Source organism: Falco biarmicus, chromosome 1 (genome assembly GCF_023638135.1).
Source record: "Falco biarmicus isolate bFalBia1 chromosome 1, bFalBia1.pri, whole genome shotgun sequence".
Lineage (NCBI taxonomy): Eukaryota > Metazoa > Chordata > Aves > Falconiformes > Falconidae > Falco > Falco biarmicus.
The window spans coordinates 50989470-51008553 of record NC_079288.1 but is presented as its reverse complement, the minus strand read 5'-3'; the positions used below and the strand labels follow the sequence as shown (position 1 = coordinate 51008553).

General features: G+C 45.3%; 2 protein-coding genes across 6 annotated transcripts in view; both read left to right on the top strand.

Annotated features, from left to right (window-relative positions):
* MFHAS1 (multifunctional ROCO family signaling regulator 1) overlaps positions 1-2984 on the top strand; it is a 36738-nt gene extending 33754 nt beyond the window's left edge. Inside the window, exon 4 of the transcript XR_008823005.1 lies at positions 793-2984. The gene's annotated coding sequence lies outside the window, so the exon portion shown is untranslated. The remainder of the gene's footprint in view (positions 1-792) is intronic.
* A 1593-nt stretch (positions 2985-4577) lies between these two features.
* On the top strand, positions 4578-16345 carry ERI1 (exoribonuclease 1). Of its 5 annotated transcripts, none has more exons than XM_056351880.1 (7): positions 4578-4725; positions 5528-5703; positions 8065-8275; positions 9636-9719; positions 10400-10509; positions 12757-12871; positions 14781-16345. In XM_056351880.1, the coding sequence occupies exons 1-7, from the start codon at positions 4645-4647 to the stop codon at positions 15021-15023; spliced, it is 1020 nt and encodes a 339-aa protein (XP_056207855.1). In that variant the 5' UTR covers positions 4578-4644; the 3' UTR covers positions 15024-16345. The 5 variants fall into 5 exon arrangements, with proteins under 5 accessions (XP_056207855.1, XP_056207881.1, XP_056207889.1 ...); XM_056351906.1 differs by having other exon boundaries at positions 4605-4725; positions 5533-5703; XM_056351888.1 differs by lacking the exon at positions 4578-4725 and adding an exon at positions 4951-5088.
* Positions 16346-19084: the final 2739 nt, after the last annotated feature.

The following is a 19084-nucleotide window of genomic DNA, read 5'->3' as shown; positions in this document are numbered from 1 at the left end:
GTGGAGGTCTGTGAGAGAGGGCCTTAGAATGCTTAAATTAACGTAACTCTCTTAACCCTTCTGGCTGTGATGGCAGACATGGGATGGGTGATACTGGTCGGCAGGCTGTCTCCACCGGGATGCAGGCTGGCCAGGCCTGCAACTAGTGCAAGACAGTGATGTGCATCCTACTGGGACCTGATGCTGTTGTATGGGTGACGGTTCCCCTGGCTTCTGGGCCTTCAAATACCAGCCTTGTGTACAGGGCTGCAAATATCCCATTGGCAGGAACTTGACACTGGGAAATGCAGGGCAGAATCCACTCTAGCAGGAGATTGTGGAGGCCAGGTGGAAGAAATTAAGCCACTGTGTCTCACTTCATGGGGGGGAGAGCTGCCAAATAAAAGCTGGCAGCTCAGTCAGCTCCGCATTTCTTCAGGGTATCATTCCAGCTGGGCAGAGAGCATGGCTCAGATTTCATGTGTTGACCTGTCATCTCTGGCAGTGGGCATTTGAACCTTTCATATGTCAGTGAGAAGCATTAATTGATTGTGCTTCTGGATCGCTGTAGATAAATTGGGGACTAGAAATTGCCTATGGTGGCTGGAAGGAGTGAAAGGGCGGTGAGATTTTTGAGTGGTGTCAGGAGTAGCGCTGGGAAACTCCCTTGTCCTGAGTCTTGCTGCCCATGAGTCATGAAGGGCCCTGATACAGTCAGAACTTGTGTTAGAGCATTCCCTACTGTCACCTCCCATGCTGGGCGGCCTTCTCTCTTTGCTGCTACTCACCTCTCTCTTTTTCCATTCTCCATAGGAAGAAACTAGCAATTTGTTGCTGTGACGTTGCGTGGAAACTACATTGTAAAGAAACCACAAACTGGAATCCTTTTCCAGCCTAAGGCCTGTTTCCCAGTGCACCCATCTGGTCTGGGATGCATGAGCATTGAAGGAGTGAGAGGACAGAGAAGATGTCTTACAGCCTGCTCCTTGGGACCGCAGCCCTCCTGCTGGGGCATGTCACCTCAGCGCGTACCTGGCCTTTGCAGGCACTCGGTCTGCTCTGTGCACTGAAGCCGTAATGCTGGGAGTGTGGCAGTATGGAGATCAATCTAGTTGGGTCTATTTAATATGAAATGGTGGTCACTCATCCGCCCACTGTTTAGTAACTGGTGTAACTGTGTTTTCATCTGTATTTTTTTAATATGCAAAAGCCATTTAATTTTCTATGCAGTTCAGAAACATCTCCTCTTTGCAACTGCCAGGTGGGAGATCTGTGCAGGAGAACCAAGCCAAGTGGCTGATAGTCGTTTTGATTTTGCTGTCGCTCTCTTTTAAGGATGCATCCTGGAATCCTCTGCACACAGTGTCCCTTTGCTGAGCTCCTGCCTCTTAGACCCCATTTAATATCCCTGAGCCCCAGGGATGAGGGCCTTGTATTTTTGAAGGATATGTAATTTTTCATGAGTCAAGCCACAAGGAAAGAGGGCTTGAAGGCAGTGCCCTAAGAGCAGAGGTAACTGAGTTCAGAGCATGTATTATATTCCTGTTCTTTTCCCTGCTTGGAGAGTTACTGAACTGTTAGAAATGACTAAGACCTCTGCAGAGCACCCTGCAACCTTTACTTGAAAGTGTGTTATGAAGAGGGCAGAGAGGACTGGGGCATCGGTTGTCTCCCTGTGGAGCTGACAGTGCATTTAACCCCTTTGGAACAGGAGGAGAATCTCCTGGTACTACATGCCTACTTCACACAAGAGGACTGTGCTGGTTTTGCTCATTGGTTTGCAGACCCCTTACTTGTTGACCAGTTGATTTCCTGCTGAAACAGGTGCAGACAGGTTTGGAAGCAGAGCTGGCAAGTTGCTGTGCACTGCAGGACTTTCAGCAGCTGGAACATGTCCTGGAATACCTTGTATTATGCTCTGAAGCAAAGCCTGGGATTCAAACCTGCATCCGTCCAAGTGAAACTCCCAGGAGAGCAGCTTTGCCTTCTGCTGGGTCTGTGTAACGTGACAAATTGCACGTCCCTAAGCAGCACACAAATCTGTTGAGGTAGAGGGAGACCGATGGGTGATGCTAGCTCATCCTGGGGCTTGCAGGGGTACTTGGAGGCCTCTGGCAACTGCAGAGGCTCCTGGGTGATGGGACATCTCTGCTTTAACTGTGCCAAAGGCAGAAAGCTCAGAGAAGTAAGATTGTTTCCAGCCTGCCACAAGGCCAGGATGCATTTGACTAGTCTTTTGTGGCAATGCTGTTCTTTCTGCATTGTCTCTGCTCTGAGCTTGGGGAATTCAGCTTTAAAGTTAAACAGTAATAGAGGCCAGACTGGGATTTAACCTGCCTTGTGGTCTCTCGAGTCAGATGGAAGAGGCTGGGGGCTGCAGAAGCACGGGTCATTTCCCTTGCAGCATCCCCCATGCTACAGTTCCATGGTGGCTGTGGAAACTCAGTAGCGTATTTGGGTGCTGCTTTCCCAGGAACCCAAGACACGCTTGGCTGTGCTGTAGTACCAGAGCTTACATGGGGTCCATGTTCTCTTCCCTTTGTACCTCTGAGGTAGTTGAAGTTTGTCAGAGCAGTAGGGGCTCCTCACTGTGAGGAGACATTTATGGTTGCGTTAAAGGGAACTGCAAATGGTATTTAAGAGCTCACTAAGTGAGGTGAAAACCCACCGGCTCACTCCTGCAGAGCCAGATCCTGGAGCTCAGCTCCTCCTGCACCCTTTGGATGGGATCTTGGGCTGGCGTCCTTGGAATGGCAGTGCGGGGAGGTGGAGATGCTGCACTGCAGTAAGCACAAGAAGAGGCTAGCAAGTGGGCCTCAGTGTAGCACCCATCACGCACTTCATGGCTCAGTTCATGGACTGTAATTGCAGGTATTCATATAATCTACATCACTGGGCAGGACTCTGCGCACACACACATGCATGCCCAGACGTACGCGCACCACACCCACACTTGCCCACACATCCTCGCCAAAACAACTGAAAATAAAAGTGATCTCGATCTCAAGGAGAGGCCTGGCTGTTTGATTTGTTTTTCCTCTTCCAGTGCCTCCTTGGGACCTGCCTCTGGAAGGGGCTGCGCTTAACCATAGATCCGGGGTTTTCTAAATCCAGGAGCCAGAGTTTTTAGGAGCAGTTAGCAGATGACTCACAAAATGGTCAAGATTTGGCATTGAGTGAATCTGAGTGTGCAGCCCCTTGTTTGCACCAATATCTGTGAACCATTGCCCAATCCAGTAAGACAGATGATTTCTGGGAAACAGCATTTTCCCTACTGTGTTTAGGGTGTTTTGTGGGTTTGTGAGGCCAGCTCAGTGGTTCTTACTGGTACCATGTTTGCTTTCTTGTCAAGCTTGGTTCCCTGTGAACTCTGCTCAAGCGCCATGTTGTTCACAGGAGAGTGCAGTCAGGCAGATGGCCCTCTGCATGCCAACATGGGTGTTAGTGCCAGGAGGGTGAACTAAAAGTAGGGAGCAAGTCCCCTTCCACACAGCCCTGAGTAGCTGTGTAACCCCATTTCCATCACCACTCTTGTCTGGAGGAGCAGACAAGACAGACCCCCATGGCAGCCCCGCTGAGCACAGCGATTGTGCTGTGCTCAATTCCTAGGAGAAGGAATGGCAGCATCTGCAACAAGACGGGAGGCAAGGCTGAGTGCAGGTGGCTGGGCCCTGGCCACGGCAGGGCAGTCGAGAAGATGCCAGGCTGTTACGTGGCTGGCCGATGTGGAGGTGTTGGGGTGGTTGCATCAGTCAGGTGGGTGCCATGTATGTGTTGGCCTCCATCACTGAGGGACAGAAGGGAAATTTCTGAGGATGTGCCTGGACTGTGCGCCAGGGCTTTGGGAAGCACCAGCAGAAAATTAACTGGCCCCGGATGGACAGAGGCCCTCCTCGCTTTAGCCTGTGCCTGCTGGCTGAGGTGACCCGCAGGGCTCACAGGTGTCTGGGGGCATCCAGCCCTCCCCGCCTGGGTGCCGCACTAAGGGATCAGGGAAGGGTGTGGGGGGGCAGCTTCCCGGGGCAGGGAGGGACAGGCGGCTGCATGGCCCCAGCTGGCTCGGGTGGGCTGCATGGCCCCGGTGGGCTGCATGGTCCGGCCGGCTGCAGGGCCCCGGAGGGCTGCAGGGCCCCGGAAGGCTGCAGGGGCCCGGAGGGCTGCAGGGGCCCGGAGGGCTGCAGGGGCCCGGAAGGCTGCAGGGGCCCGGAGGGCTGCAGGGGCCCGGAAGGCTGCAGGGGCCCGGAGGGCTGCAGGGGCCCGGCCCCCGCCTGCCCCCGCGGGGCCGTGCGTAGGGAGCCCTGCGCGCTCAGCCTTCTCCCACAAGGTGGCTGCCCGGTGCGGTTCCCACATAACGCGGCCAGAGCTTCCAGAGCGCTGCCGTGACCCGGCGGGAGGCTGCAAGCCCCGGCGGGAAGGGGCAGGACCGGGCCCCGGGGCTGCCGTGAGCCCGCCGGCACGGGCAGGGGCGAGGCGGCGCGGGCACCTGCAGCATCGCCATACCCCGCGGAGGGCAGGCGGCAGCCGGCGCCCGGCGGCACCGGAGCCCCCAGCAGCGCAGCGGCCCGCCGAGGGGGCAGGCGGCGGTGGCCGGGCCGCCCTCCGCCCAGGGGCGGGCCCCGCGCTCTCCCCGCCCCCCGAGGGGCCGCCGTTCCTGCCGCCGCCGCCATGGAGGAGCAGAAGGAGAACCGCCCGCAGGCTGCCCCCTACGAGGCGCCGGCGCCGCCCGCCCCCGCCGCCTGCCCGCCGGTGAGTACGCCGCGGCGGCGGGAGGCGCCAGGCGGCCGAGCCGGAGCCGGAGCCGGGCGGCGGTGGCCGCGCCAGGCATGCGCCAGCGCCCCCGGCCCGCCGCCGCCTCCTCCCCGCGCATGCGCAGGGCCCGCCCGCGGCGCCCATGGCGGCCCGGAGCCCGCGCTGCTGGGGCCGCGCCTCGCCCCCGCCCTGCCCCGGGCTCGGCGGTTCCCGGTGCGGGGGCGGGGGGCCACAGGCCCTTCCGTCTGCGCCCCGGGCCGGGGGGGACGCGGCGGCGGGCCCGGGGTGGGGGGGCCGGGCTGGGCCGCCGTGCGCTCGCCCCGCCAATGCTGCGAGTAACCGTTTAGCGCCAGAGCGCCCGTGGGTTTTCCTCTTCCTGTTCTTTGCTCTACGCGTGTTGGGCGTCTGTCCGTGTGTGTGTGTCAGAATCGGTACCGATTTGCGTTAACGAACGTGTCGAGAGAAATCTTGGCACTGGTCAAGGCCCTGCCAACTCAGACCAGACAGCTTCCCCGTGGCAACGGGGACACACGTTCGGTTTTTGTCTCAGAGCCGCTGTTTGGCGTGACTTGGGGTGTGTGTGCTTGTACCCCCTTTAGTCTGTCTCGATTTTTGGGAAAACCGTGTTCCAGGGCAGGCTGCGGCAGGCATTTGCTTACGCAGCTCTACCCCGGTTTGCTCAGTTTGGTCACCAGATGTGATGCTTCACTGCGTTTTGGTGCCGAAAAAATGTGTACGTTTTAATGCTCTGGCTTCTTGTTTTGACCTTCTTAAATGACTTCCAGATTTCTCTTTTTAGGGTAGGCAGCATTGTAGAATCGGTGATCAAGAAACTAATGGGAAAAACTCAACTGCCGGTTCGCATGACTTCAGTGATCCAGTTTACAAAGAAATTGCCATAACCAATGGTTGTATCAACAGAATGACCAGAGATGAGCTCAGAAGTAAACTTGCAGAGTTCAAGCTTGAAACCAGGTTAGGCTTATTTGTAAACCTTCTGATTTATTTTTGAGAGCAGTAGAGCCGTAAGGGATGATTAGTTTAAAATTCCAATGCACACGCCAAACCAAAAAGCAGATACGCCATCAAATGCCAGTTGTTTTATGTTGGGCTTTTGTTGTAGGATTAGTGCATGTGATACTGGTTAATGTGTCATCAGAAATGTATCAGAAATGTTACCAGAAGTGCTGTCTCAACTGGTAGCACAAAGAAACAAAATAGTGTGTGACTGTAGGGTGCTTCTCCACATGTTTTTGGTCAAGGGGGGGAAAAAACTGCTTGGGTTCTCGGGCGGTGTTGCAGACCTTCGGTGTACAGAAACTCGCTTCAGGACATAGGTATTTTTATTTACTGTATCCAGTGCAGGTTGGATATGGGCCAGAACCCCTATGGTGATAGGGCTCAGAATTTAATTAATGCAGAGGACAGGTACCTTTAGATGGGAGAGTTTGTTAATCTGAACGGATGTGATAGAATAATATGAACAGGTGAGTGTATTATAAACTGGATTTGTGCTCACTGAGTAGGAAGGTGCTAGGAATATAGAGAGTGGCTCCTGCTCTACCAGAAATGACCTGCAAGACCTTTAGATATTGCTGCGGCCAGACAAATTTGAGATGTTGAGAAGAAAGTCAGTTGGGAAGAATAAAGCGTGGTGTTTCTGTTGGAAGTAGCAGTGGCAGGGAGTTACCAAAGTGAGAAGCTACCGCTCTGGAAGAAGCGGGAACATGAAAGGTGAGACGGAGTCTGAAAGGAGAAATATATCTTTCTAGAGAAGACTGCTGTAGGAGAGAGGATGTTCAGAGCGGGGGAAAAAAAAGAAAGGAACAAAGATTCATTTGAACAGAATGAAATAAAAAAAAGAAATTGAGGGTAGGAAGTGCAGCCTGCTACCTCCGCCTCATCTGTCTGTATAGTTAATTCCTCCTCTGGTTCAATGAATTTAGCTCCTCGGGAAGAAAAAGTTTTATCATTGCCCAATAAAATTTTTGGTAAAAGAGGTTAGATTTGTACAGCTATGCAGCAGTAACTGATTTAAAAATAAAAAGCAAAATTCAAATAGTAAATGATGTGTGTTTGTGGCTTTTTCCTAGGTTATTAATTTTCTATTTGTGTTTTTTATTCCGCTGTGAATGCAGAAAGCTTTAAACTTTTTTTTTTTTTTAAGCTAAGCTAGACTTTTGTCAATGTATTCAGTGAAGTTGGTCGGAATATGCCTCACGTGTAAACAAATAGTGCATTGCCTCTAATGTAGTGACTTGAGCAGATTGCTACACACCGCCCTTTCTCTTGGTTATTTTGATAGCAAGTCATCTCCTCTTTCAACTTCTGTTAGAGGTTTGATGAAGAAAAAGGTGATTTTCCCCTCTATCAGCTCCCATACTGTCTCAACTTTGAATGAACTGGTCATTGAATTAAACTAGATTAATAAACCAGAGTGAAAAAGTTGTCTGTGTTTGCAGAAGAAAGTGATACTCTCAAATGCAGGCTTAGCAGCCTGATACCAGTTTTTCCTTGTGGATCAGTGGGCTGCTTTTCTGATAATGCAATTTGGTACAGGTAGCTCTTACGGCTCATGTGATTTCATTTGCAATGTGTAATTTAAAAAGTAACTTCCTTCAAAGAGGAAATTATCCTTGTTTATTCAGCTCTGGTTTGGTACGTAGCGGTTCTGGCACCTGTACTTGCATATGGTAAAGTTTGTATTAAAAAGATGCTGAGAGTAACTTGCCTCTGTGAATTTGTTAGCCACAAACCTCCTGAAAAGCAGGATCTTGATGAGGAAGTTCTTCTGACAACTGAAATCTCTAGTACTTTAATGGAGATATTCAAGATAAATTTTAAATTTAGACTAATTTTAAATGTGGGCGTTTCAGCTGGATTCTGCATTATCTGTGCCACTGATGCAGAAATACTGCGGGCATCAGTCACTTCAGGCAGAGGGCACAGGGAAATACAGGTAAAGCAGTACTGATTCCAGGGACAGAGGTCATCTAGGAGCAATCTACAGGACTGGCCTTTGCAAAGGCTTTGGCTACTGGGCCTTGCAGAGCTGGAGGTGACTGCAGAGTGTCTCTGCGCTGTGCTTCCCAGTCAGTCCCCAAATACGATATTATCTAGATGTGTTAGTTGTCAGGGGCTATCCCGGCCTCTGCATCATCCCAGATAATGGACCATGAACTCTATGGTAAAGTTCAATCCAGACTTCGTAAGTGCTGGTGTTCAAAATGAGATTAATAAATTATGAACTTTAAAATGTTAAATACAGCTTCAGTTCTACAATGGTGAAATAATTAAAGGAGAGTGTGATCTTTGTCACTTTCCTTATCTCTTTAGAGGAGTGAAAGATGTGCTGAGAAAGAGACTGAAAAACTATTACAAGAAACAGAAGCTGATGCAGAAGGAACCTATTAATGGAGGCAGCTGCTATGACTACATCTGTGTTGTTGACTTTGAAGCAACATGTGAAGAAGGAAACCCACCTGAGTTCATACATGAAATAATTGAGTTTCCTATTGTCTTACTAAACACACGTACCTTGGAAATAGTAAGTAATCTAATGACCGTGTTGGTATGCTGTTCTCCACTGTCTTTGCTTTAGAAAGTCTAGATTAGTTTTTAGGTAGATTTTGAACTTCACTTAAAAACAGCTTTGCTTTTTTTTCCATAAAGACCTATCCTCTGTGCCTCTTACATACAAACAAAACTTTTTTTCTATTCTTAAAGCATCTGGAATAGATGATGCTCCTGCTGTTGACTCCCTCTGCTGATATGAGGGACTTTTAGTTTCTCAGTCATCCTTCACACACACGCCCCACTTCTTTCCTTGCTTTAAGATCCACAGAGCTATTTCTAGGACTCTAGGGACTCATCATAAACAAGGATTAGCAAATTCTGTAGTCCTGTGTGAGGCAGTCTAGAAGAGACTAATGCAGGGCCCTAGAAAGTAAGGTTAAGTGAACTCTGCTTCTTGGCAGGCTAGACTATTTCCACAACATACTTGACAGATTGACAGCCGTGTAACCTGATTTTAAACGTACTTAGTAGGCATTTGGCAGCCTCAAGTGCTCTGTTCCCGTACAGCTTTCCTTTAGGAAGAACTACATGCTGTCTAACTGAAACTGAGTGACTCAGCGCACACACCTCTGACTAATGGTTCATTTATGAAGAACTTTTAAGAGGAGGAGGGTTTCCAGTAATCGCTGTGGTGCTACATTAGACTGTAGCTGCATGTGTGACTAATGCAGAAAGAGGATTGTGCAGATTACCAAGGCTGGTTTATGACCTTTAGAGTAGTAGGAAACAGTGTGGGTTTTTTCCTCTACCCAAAGGGGTTTGTATAGCAGCAGGTATTTGGGACTTTCTTTTTTCCATGGAACTTGCATGTAGTTTTCACTCTTGTACTGCTCAGTTTCCCAGAGTGAGGTTATTCTGTTTATTGCTGGCTGGCTGGCATCCAGAGGTGTATGACTTGCATGCAGCCTCTGAGATGTGCAGCCGGTTGCCATCCTTGAATTACAGGTGAGCCTTCAGAGACACCACCTAAAAACCATCAGGCTTTGCTCGTGCCCCTCACTTCTGTTTTCTCTTTACTCATCCTCTCCTTTTCCCAGATCCTCCCCTTCATTGTAGTCTGTCCTTCTCCCCTCTTACATCTGCCTCTCTGCTCTTTGGTGCCTACTGGCTGAGAGGAAGGATGTGTTCTGGTTGGAAAGCCATCCACGCATCCCACTGGGAATCTCATGATGGCCAATGCGGAGGATCATAGTGGCTCAGGAGGTACACACTCCTTTTGCCTCCAGCTGGACAAGTAGCCGCTATTGCCTTTTGGCTATGGGCAAGCCAAAGAAGTTGCCTGGTGGGCTACATAGTGTGCTGCTGCTGAGTGTTTAATTCTTTTATTACAGGAGGATACCTTTCAGCAATACGTCAAGCCAGAGATTAATCCCAAGCTTTCAAAATTCTGTATCAGTCTGACAGGAATCACCCAGGTAATTTGCACTTTTGTTTGTTCAGGAAAAATGTCAAAAAAAAAAAAAAAAAAAAGAAATGTGGTGTTGATGTTTTCAGGCTGGTAATCTTTCATGGCAATTTTTCTGTAAGGCTTGTTCTCTTAATCTTGTTTTTTTTCCCCCTCCCAGTTATCAGAATTGATTTCACTAAATTAGTCATTTAGGTGTCTGTAAGGAGCTGTAGGGAAAAGGATTCACTTTGTAATCCATGTGTAGAAGCATAATCTTTAGCAGAGGAAAGCACCTTTTGAATTGCATCAGTTCCTCTTCCAAGATCTTTATTCTAATTTAGAGTCTTACGACGGGAACGGTTTGTGATTAAGTGACTTGAGCCAGGAGCCTGGGAAACAAGCTCAAAGGTTTTAATCCAAGTTCAACAGCTGACTAACCTCGTTACCTTCATAGTTGCCGTTTGGAGGCTGGCTCTTTTAGTAGTGCTTTTGTGGTGCCTTTTTTTTTTTTTCTTTCTTCCCCAGTGTAGAAAAATCTGTCCAATTGTCTGCTTATTTTAATGTGTAATCTATTTCTAAAGATTTTTGTGAAGCCAACTTTGTGAATGATCTAGTGAGTGCCTATATACCAATATAATTCTTACACTTCATGCTGGGTGTTTTTTCTGACAAAATGTTCCTCACTTCTGGTTTTTTTGGTTCTCTTAGGACATTGTTGATAAAGCTGATACATTTCCTCAAGTTCTGCAGAACGTCATAGAGTGGATGAGACAGCGTGAACTGGGAACAAAGTATAGCTATTGCATGTTAACAGATGGGTATGTCCTTATGCAACCTACAGCACAATCTAAAACGGCAAAACAGTGTTTAATCTTTGTGAGAGTATTTTTAAAGGTGGATCACGACGCTGTCATTTTGCCACTTTATTACAATTTTAGCTTTTGGGAAAATTGGAAAAGCTGAACTAAACAATTTGAAACGAAGCTTAAATCCATTAGAGGGCACTGTTTCTTTCCTGGCGCGCTTTATGCAACTAAATGATGTTAAAACAGGCTTTTTATCCTTTGTTGTTGTAATTCTCTGTTTACATCTAGCTTTCATATAGAACACCATACCTGAAAATAGTCTTGTGCAATTTCAGTTCTAAGCAACTCCTGTGCTGTCCTGAATCTGAGGTTTCAGAGATGTGTGGTGGTTGTGTTGTATCCTAAGTGTATTAGTGTTACTGTTAATACACCCGGCATATTTTGCCAGAAAGCAACAATGGATTATGCTGTTTGTCAAGCAAGGAGCAATGGCTGGCACAGAAAGCTCTCTGCTTTGGCTTAGAGGACTGTGGAACTGGTGGGTCCCACCTTTGGCGAGCTTTGTGTGTGAGAGACTGACTAGTCCTTGCACTGCGACCTGACTTTGCTCACTCACAAGGTCTGCGTGGAAAATGAAATCCCCTAATGACTGCAGAGCGAGCAGATCTTGAGATCTAGATACATCTGTGATGCAGCATTGTTCTTGTGATCTTAGCTTTGTTATATGATGAAAGATAACTGTTTGAACCTTATCTTATGTTGCACTGGCCAGAGAATTTTTCTCTGGGTGATGTTTGCCTTTTAGCTGTGAAACATTACTATTCTGTTAACATGTCTGCTTTCGTCCTTCTCTTGGAATGAGGGATTTCAGTAGGAGAGGGAGTATTTAACATTAGCTGTGTGGAGGTGAATGATGCATTTTCGTGTTGCTATGCCTGTTGTTTACCTGGAGTAGGTCTTCTGCTGTGCTGGATTAAAAAAATGCAACCCTGTGCTGCTCTTTACGATGACTGTGTTGAACCAAAGAGAGATGAACCCCAAAATAAAACTGGAGTTTATGAAAAAAGAGCACGGGGGGTCTTTAGCATGACTTCCTGACACTTCTGTTAAGTAAAACACGTAAATGTTCTAGTGTATAATATGAGTGGTTTGAAAAATAATGGTCATAGGAGATGACCGGATACATAGCAAAAGCATTTTTTTAACTAACCCAACTTAGCAAGTGGGCCAATTGTTTTGGCCATGAGACTTTTTCTTCTCAAAATTCCTGAAGATTTGGATGACGACTATAAATCACAGGTGTTTCTGGTGAAGAACCCATATAATTGAATTGTGGTTGTGTCCAATGTGAACAGTGAAGCCATTTGAAAGCTGTCACACAAGACCTGAGGTGTACAGTTTAGCTCTGTGTACACCTTAAAAATACGGAGTTAAAATAATCACATTCCAACTTTAAGTTAAGGAACTGTGGTAAATACTGCTATTTCACTAATTTTTTACCTATGATTAAGTTTCTATCTTTGGAAGCAACAGTGAATTAAAAAAAGATACTGCTAAAGCAAAACTGGTGCAGGATTGGTTGTATTGAGCCTAGAATGTGCCTGGAATTCCCCTCCAGATGAATCCCTTCAATGAAATTCCTCAAGGAAAATAGGTGCAGTGAAATCTCTGTCATACGGGTGAGATTGTGTAGACAGCTGCCAGAGGAGGGAAAAAAGGCTTTATTTTAGCTTGAAGCTTACAAACTCGTTGGGGTGGTTCCTTTCAGGAAGGTAGGCAAGAAGTATATAGGGTTCTGCTTTCATTTTCTTTCCATAAAGATCTCTTTCCTCCTAAAACTAAGCACAGTCTTGTTTCAATAACCTCCTTTAAGTAGAGAGATGTATGTGCATCCAAGTAATCAGGAAAATTTAAGGTGTTGCTTGCTCTGCCAAGGGCTGTATAAGCATCTAGTTTATCGGCAGGTTTTGGAGTAGATGTGGTAAGTGGAGAAGTTAGCATGCTATTATTAACCATCCTGGACCTGAAACCATCCTAGTGAAAATCTTGCTCGTGTCATTATTTGTTTTCCCCATGATTAAAAAATGCATATTAAAAAATTCTTTACCATGACTATAGCAAAAGCGCTTTTCCTAAACTGTTTTCCTTCTACTGGTCACCAAAGACAAGAGAGCTTTTTGTGCTACAGCTGTGCAATATGGAGAATGCAGGGCATCTGAATTACGTATTGCTAATGTTTTTCTCTTTTGACTTTTTAAGATCTTGGGATATGAGTAAATTTTTGAACATCCAGTGCCGCATTAGCCATATCAAATACCCTTCCTTTGCCAAAAAGTGGATCAATATTCGCAAATCATATGGGAACTTCTATAAGGTTTGTACAAATCGTTGTTTCTCTTGTCAGAAAACTTGGTTTAAAAGTCCAGAATGACCTGTTGTACTTGTCATCTTTACTTCTATAGTATAGAATTATAGTAGCTAAACTAGTTGCCTGGGGCCTGATTTTCAAATGTGCTTCATGCCCAGATCTCACTTTACTCATTGAAGATTATATAATCTACAGCATTTAGATTTCAATCTTGGTTTTAGGAATTAGGAGATGCTCCATGAAGGTTTGTGTAAAAATGTTATACCAGCGCTCTTAGTTCAACTGTGACTTGGAGTGGTTCAGCTGGAAAGGCTGTATTGACTTTTTTCTATCGTTTTTCCCTATTTTCATGTAATACACTACAAAACTAATTTATACCACTACCCTCAGAGAGCTCCGCTTTTGACAGTGTAGTGGGGACAGAGAAAGATTAGGACATACCTACAGTGGAATCAAATTGTCAAGAGAAAAGTAGTACCAGGTTCAGTGCTGGCCCTTATTGCTGCTTTCTTTCACTGTCGGGTTACCGTACACTGGGTTATTGGAAATGGCACTGAATTTCTACTCAGTCTACACTAAATGGTTTGTTTGAATGTGATTTCAGCCTAGTGATGATCTTCTTTTGAAGGATTTTTTTCATACTAAACTAGGAAGAAAGAGGTTAAGATTTAGTAAGAGAAGACCTTTACTTTGTGCTGGGCAAATATTACAGGGTTACTCCATTTCTCCCTCTGTTGTGCCTTCTCTGCATGACTGTTCCTGTTGGAAACGCTAGAGCGCAGAACAGTCTTGTTAGTCCTGTAGCTTTAACCTAGACACATTCTTTTTTCCTACTCTGTTGAGCAGTGAGTGCTTTTTCATCAAAGGCAAAGAAGATTGTAACTTAAAAAGAATCAGTTTGGGGTTTTTTGGTAATTTTTTTTTTTTAATTATTAAATGCAAATGTAGCGTTTTTAGTCGTTCAGTGCTTCTGCTTGGCTATTGTGCTGCTATTGAGTCTGTTGTTAAGTAAAAGTAATAGATAAAACTAATGTCAAGGAATTGTAACTTTCCTGTGGAATATCCCACAACCTGCAGTGTGTCTCTGCTGCCCTGTGTGTGGATGTTGTTGGAGTTGCGTATTGCCAGCTTTTGGCTACCGCGTTGTCACCATTCTGCCTATTAAATCCAGCAGCATGGTGCGGTATCCTGGAATTTGTGATGTTCTGTGTTCCCTCACCCCAACCACCCCAAGTGAGACAGCAAACTGAAGTTTTCCTCTAACATTACCCTTCTGTTTTTCTTTGACCTTTCCAAAGAATAAATGTATATTTAGTGGTTAATCAAGACAGGACTTGGGGCTTTTGCTGGTGTAGCAGTTTGCATGGCTAAGTCAGTTAAGCTTCCTTGTCTGTTAATGCTGTTGGTCATCCGTGTAGATGTGGGCTGCTGTAGGTGTTGCTGATCTGTTCCCCTGGTGTTCGGAGGCATTCAGAAGCTTGATGTCGGAATCAGGAGCCTGGTGCTTCTTTAATCGCCTAGCATTTAAAAGGAAAACCAAAATCTAATTCCCTTTGCAATGCCACTTTGGGTGGTAATTCCTTTTTATAAGGCTTATTAAACCTAGCTAGGCCATGGCTTCCGCTGTTGCCAGCGCTGGCGCATCTTGGGCTGGTGCTGGTTATGGCGAGAGGCTCTTGACGTTACCCTGAGTCTAGACAAGCTCCTGTTGACTGTGTCTCTTCTGTAAAAATGAGTGTCTGTCTCACCGAGGTGCTTTGAAGTTAAACTGTTGGTGATCTGACAGACGGCAACATGAAAGTAGTATGTGACTTACGTAGACTTAAATTCTGCATATGTTTCTCCTGCACTGTGTTAGGTTAAAAGGACTTGGTACAGAACCTAATTCTTGAATGTGGTTCACTTTCTCCATCAGGTTCCTAGGAACCAGACCAAGCTGACAATCATGCTTGAAAAGCTGGGCATGAATTACGATGGGAGACCTCACAGTGGACTTGATGACTCTAAGAACATTGCAAGGATAGCTATAAGGATGCTACAGGATGGCTGTGAACTGCGGGTGAACGAGAGAATGCATGCTGGACAGCTTATGACAGTCTCCTCCTCAGCCCCCTTAGAGGGAGCCCCTGCTCCACAAATGCCCCGCTACAGAAACTAGCAGCTCAGGGGTTCTGCCTTCGCAGCTGCTCTCAGATACCCGCTGAAGACTGCTATGAGCTTATTAAACAGCCACCTCTGCCAACCTGTCTGCAATGCAGAATCTGAAAGCACCTTAACTAATAGTCTCTTGAAATAAAGAGGAGCGTGGAAGCTTTTTGCTCTTTGAAGCCTGTGTTACAGCATCGGGGTTTTTTTATATACTGATGGTTTTGTTGTTGTTGTTTGCAACCTTTCATGCAGTAAGGTTGATATGTGGAATCCAGGCATAGTGTTTAGCCTTTAAAAACATGTAATTTAAACATGCAAAGATTGATTGGGCCTGTGCGCTGCTGTTCCACCCCAGCCTGTGGGTAGTATTTATTCACTATGCCATACTCTAATGATATCTAGCATCTGATTATTCATTGCACACAAGTAAGACATTGCTGGAAGAACTGAAATAGCAAGCAGCTGGGCTGGCCTGTCCTGATTAGGCACTCTTCTAGGAGTTCCTGCTAGTAATTTTGGTTGGGGTTTTTTTTGGTGGGTTGATTTTTTTATGAAGTCTAGGAAAAATGGGAGCACATTCAATTCTAAAGCAGTAGAGAAGTACTGTGTTGTTTGGGGTTTGGGTTTTTTGGTTTTGTTTAAGGGATATGTTTGGTTCCACATCAAATAGAAGAGATGTTTATTGAATAAAAATTCCATTAATGCAGTATGATAGTAATTTTTTTTTAACCTGTATATAAAAAGAGAAGGAGGTTTGTTACCTCCTATTTCTGCTACACACATAGCTGCGCTTCATTTAATGTGGCTTTTAGACATTGTCAGCCATTTGGACTTAAAAATAAGTGAAGTAACAAAACGTGCCAGATCCTTAAAAGTTTGTGCTATGTGGTGGTTATGTAAAACAAAACAAGAAGCTTCTAGTTCATAATTAAAAGCACGCTCAACTGTTTTGGTACCTTCCCATGCCTCTGCCACCACGAAACTGTGCCTTTATCTCAAAATCTAACATTGGAAGATTAATATGATTTTCTTAGTAAAGGCCACATCTAATTATTAACAATTTCTGCTTTCTTCCTAGGCCCCAGATAAGATGGTACTCAAAAGAGGCCAAAGTGTTAATTTGCTTTGTCTCTGTGGGCTGTTACAAACTACATTAATGTGATCAGCTTTGCATTAAATAGCTTGTTCTGAAAAGTGATGTACTTTGATTGCTCTTAGTCCAAAAAAAGTTAGTTTGTTAATCCCTGTGTTATAATTCATTCATTCTTTCTTACAACTTACGTTATACAACAAAATAACCAGTTTGTAATAAAGCTTTGTTGAGAACATTCACTGCTTGGCTAATCAAAATCCATCCAGCTCCCCTTGCTCTTCTGACTGTTAAATCCGACCAATGGAAACATGAAAACTTTATTTTAAATTCACGTAAAAGAGCAAAGTATTGGTCAATTCTCACTTCCTTCATATGTAGGAAGGAAGCAGTTTTCTTTCTAGAGTCGCAGATTTGGATAGCCACAAGTACTTTAGAACGACGTTCCTTTTCCTTCTGAAAGTAAATACTTGTCTACTTGTAGAATCTTGTTGAACTTCACAGTTTCCTTTCTTTCTTAGCAATAATTGATGTATTTTCAGAAGGTTAAAATCCAAATCTCTGATATGCTTACTCCGAAAATACCATTTATTTGTCAGCCCATATTTTGTGCAAATTATTATGTTATTTGCTTTTTGCTGTGACACCCTTAGTATCCTCTTTTCTGAAGAACCATGGCAATCTACTTTTTTTGTCTTTGAGTTACTGTCATGCAGGTTTCTATGATAAAACTGAGTCTAGCTCAGCAGATCTCCCCTTGAGGTGCCGGCAGGATCACAGACTTTGTCACTAGTCTTTTATTTACAGGTCTGTAAGTAGGCTCACAGCCCTTATTTGTTACAGATTATACTACAAGTTTCTTAAGTGAAGAGCTGTTGTAATTTTAAATCATATAAGTATGGAGTTGTTTCTTTGTGTTAAATATCTTCAACAATATATTTTGAGCTAAGGGTTAAATAGTAATTGTTTTCTGTTTACTGCTTGAGTATTTTTTTTTATCAATGAGTTGCAGAAATCAGTAGAATCGGTTCCAGATACTATTTTATCTAAGTTGGACTAATGTCAAGCTGTAAGCTGTAACTTGCCTCACAGAATGTTTGATTCTGTGCTTTTCAGATTAAGTGAATTTTATCAGTGTTGGTTTACTTGAAATGTAAACAAACTGACTGAAATAAGTTGGTATTTATTAACATGTCAGGTACTGTATGCACTCTATAAGCATGAGATTACTTCAGCAGCCCATGATTAGTCTTCTGTGGTGGACTAGCAGCATTGCCTTGGCTAGGTAGCTTAAATCTCATGACTAGTTCACAAGTGCTCAGTAAAGAGATTAATTTTCCTGGATGCTGTATCTAAAGGGGAAGGGGACATCTGAGGGAAAAAATAGGTGATTTCAGGAGTGATGCTTGTGTTCAGTCAAACAATGTTTTTCTTGTTTGTTCATCCAGAGAACCTTACTGAGTGGATCTCTGCTGTAATGATTTATTTTTTTTTTAATAGAGGAGTCATCATCCCATGCTGGAAAAATTCATAGACAACTATGTAAGAAACGATCTTCTTTTTATGCAGAAAAAAACCCAACCATACAGACATTATCCTGCTGATATAGCAAGAGGCCGTGTTTTGTTGGGGGTTTTTTATTTCACCTTTCAGGAGCTGTACTTGAGCAATTCTGCTGCTACTGCAAACACTAGCAAACTTTAAGCAGAGGAGTTGCAGACAAATTTCAACATGAGTCCTTTCAAGTAGCTTTCTTAATATGTATTTATGTGAATGCAAGAGGGATTCATAGAATCTTGGGGTTGTGTTAGATGGGAAGAAAGGTTTCTTGGGCAAGTTAAAAAGCAATAATAACCTCTCTGTCTCAATGAGCAAATGTCTGAGCAAATGTTGCTAGCTGTATGGGGAAGAAGTCACAACAGTTTGTGGTTTCCTATCAACCTCCTAGTGAGGCATGGCTGCAGGGGCAAGTGTCGTTTGTCCATAGGAACTGCTTCTGTTTGTGCTTGTCTTACTATAAAGTAATAATTCAGTTTAACAAGGTAGCTGTTGTTGCTTCCATATTCTGTTGAAAATTAACAATGCAGTGAGGAGGGGGCTGCTCCCAGCAGTGGAAATAAGTAAAAAAAAAACAACCCTCGGTTCACCTTGAGCTGAGGCTGTCATGCCCTTGGAGTGCTCTCAGTGCTTCACTGCAGGCCTTCACTGCTCTTTGGTGACCTTATGGAAGCAGCGTTCTTTCACCACAGCTTTGCTAAGAGACAATTAGTTTCTCTCACCCAGTGGTTCCCCAGGCTGTTTTTTAAGTCCTACCCTTCCCTTTTTCTTCCGTTGGTGAAGTTTTGCCTCCCCTGGAAAGAAGTTGGTGCTAGGCAAGATCTTTGTATGCTCTTTTTAATCTGGGGGACGACAACGACAGCCCTTTAAAAAGAAATTGGAAGTCTTGCCTGTAGAGATGTCAAGAGACCCAGTTGCTGGCTGGAGGCTTTGAAATGGGCTCAATGTATAGAACATCATTCTGTCACAAGCAAGACCATCCATGGCCCCTCAGGGTCTTTGTGTTTGACAGCCCTGTGGGTGACGGTGAGAGCTTACCAGGGTTCCCCTAATGGTGATCAGTGAAGTAGCCAGGTGATGGTCAGTCCATGCTTCTGCTGTGGCTTGTATTGAGCTGTGGCCGAGCCGAACAGCCACGGTAGGGAGCAGGGAACACTTCGTTTTAGAAGACCTTCCTGCTCATCCCATGGAGAATGCGGTGCTGATCTGCAAGTATGGATGCAGACGAGGCTTTGCAGGAGGATAAGTTGCTTCTCTCTTGGGTTCCTTCTAAGTTTGGTCTTTGCACGTTCACAGCCTCCAGCACTGACTTGTCTTTTGCCCTCTTTAAATTGGAGAGCTCTGTGGGAGAAAAGCCCAAGGTAGCTTCAGGGTTGTGCTTCTTAAAGGAGTGTGACTGCTTTGCACCAAGTGGCCTCACATCA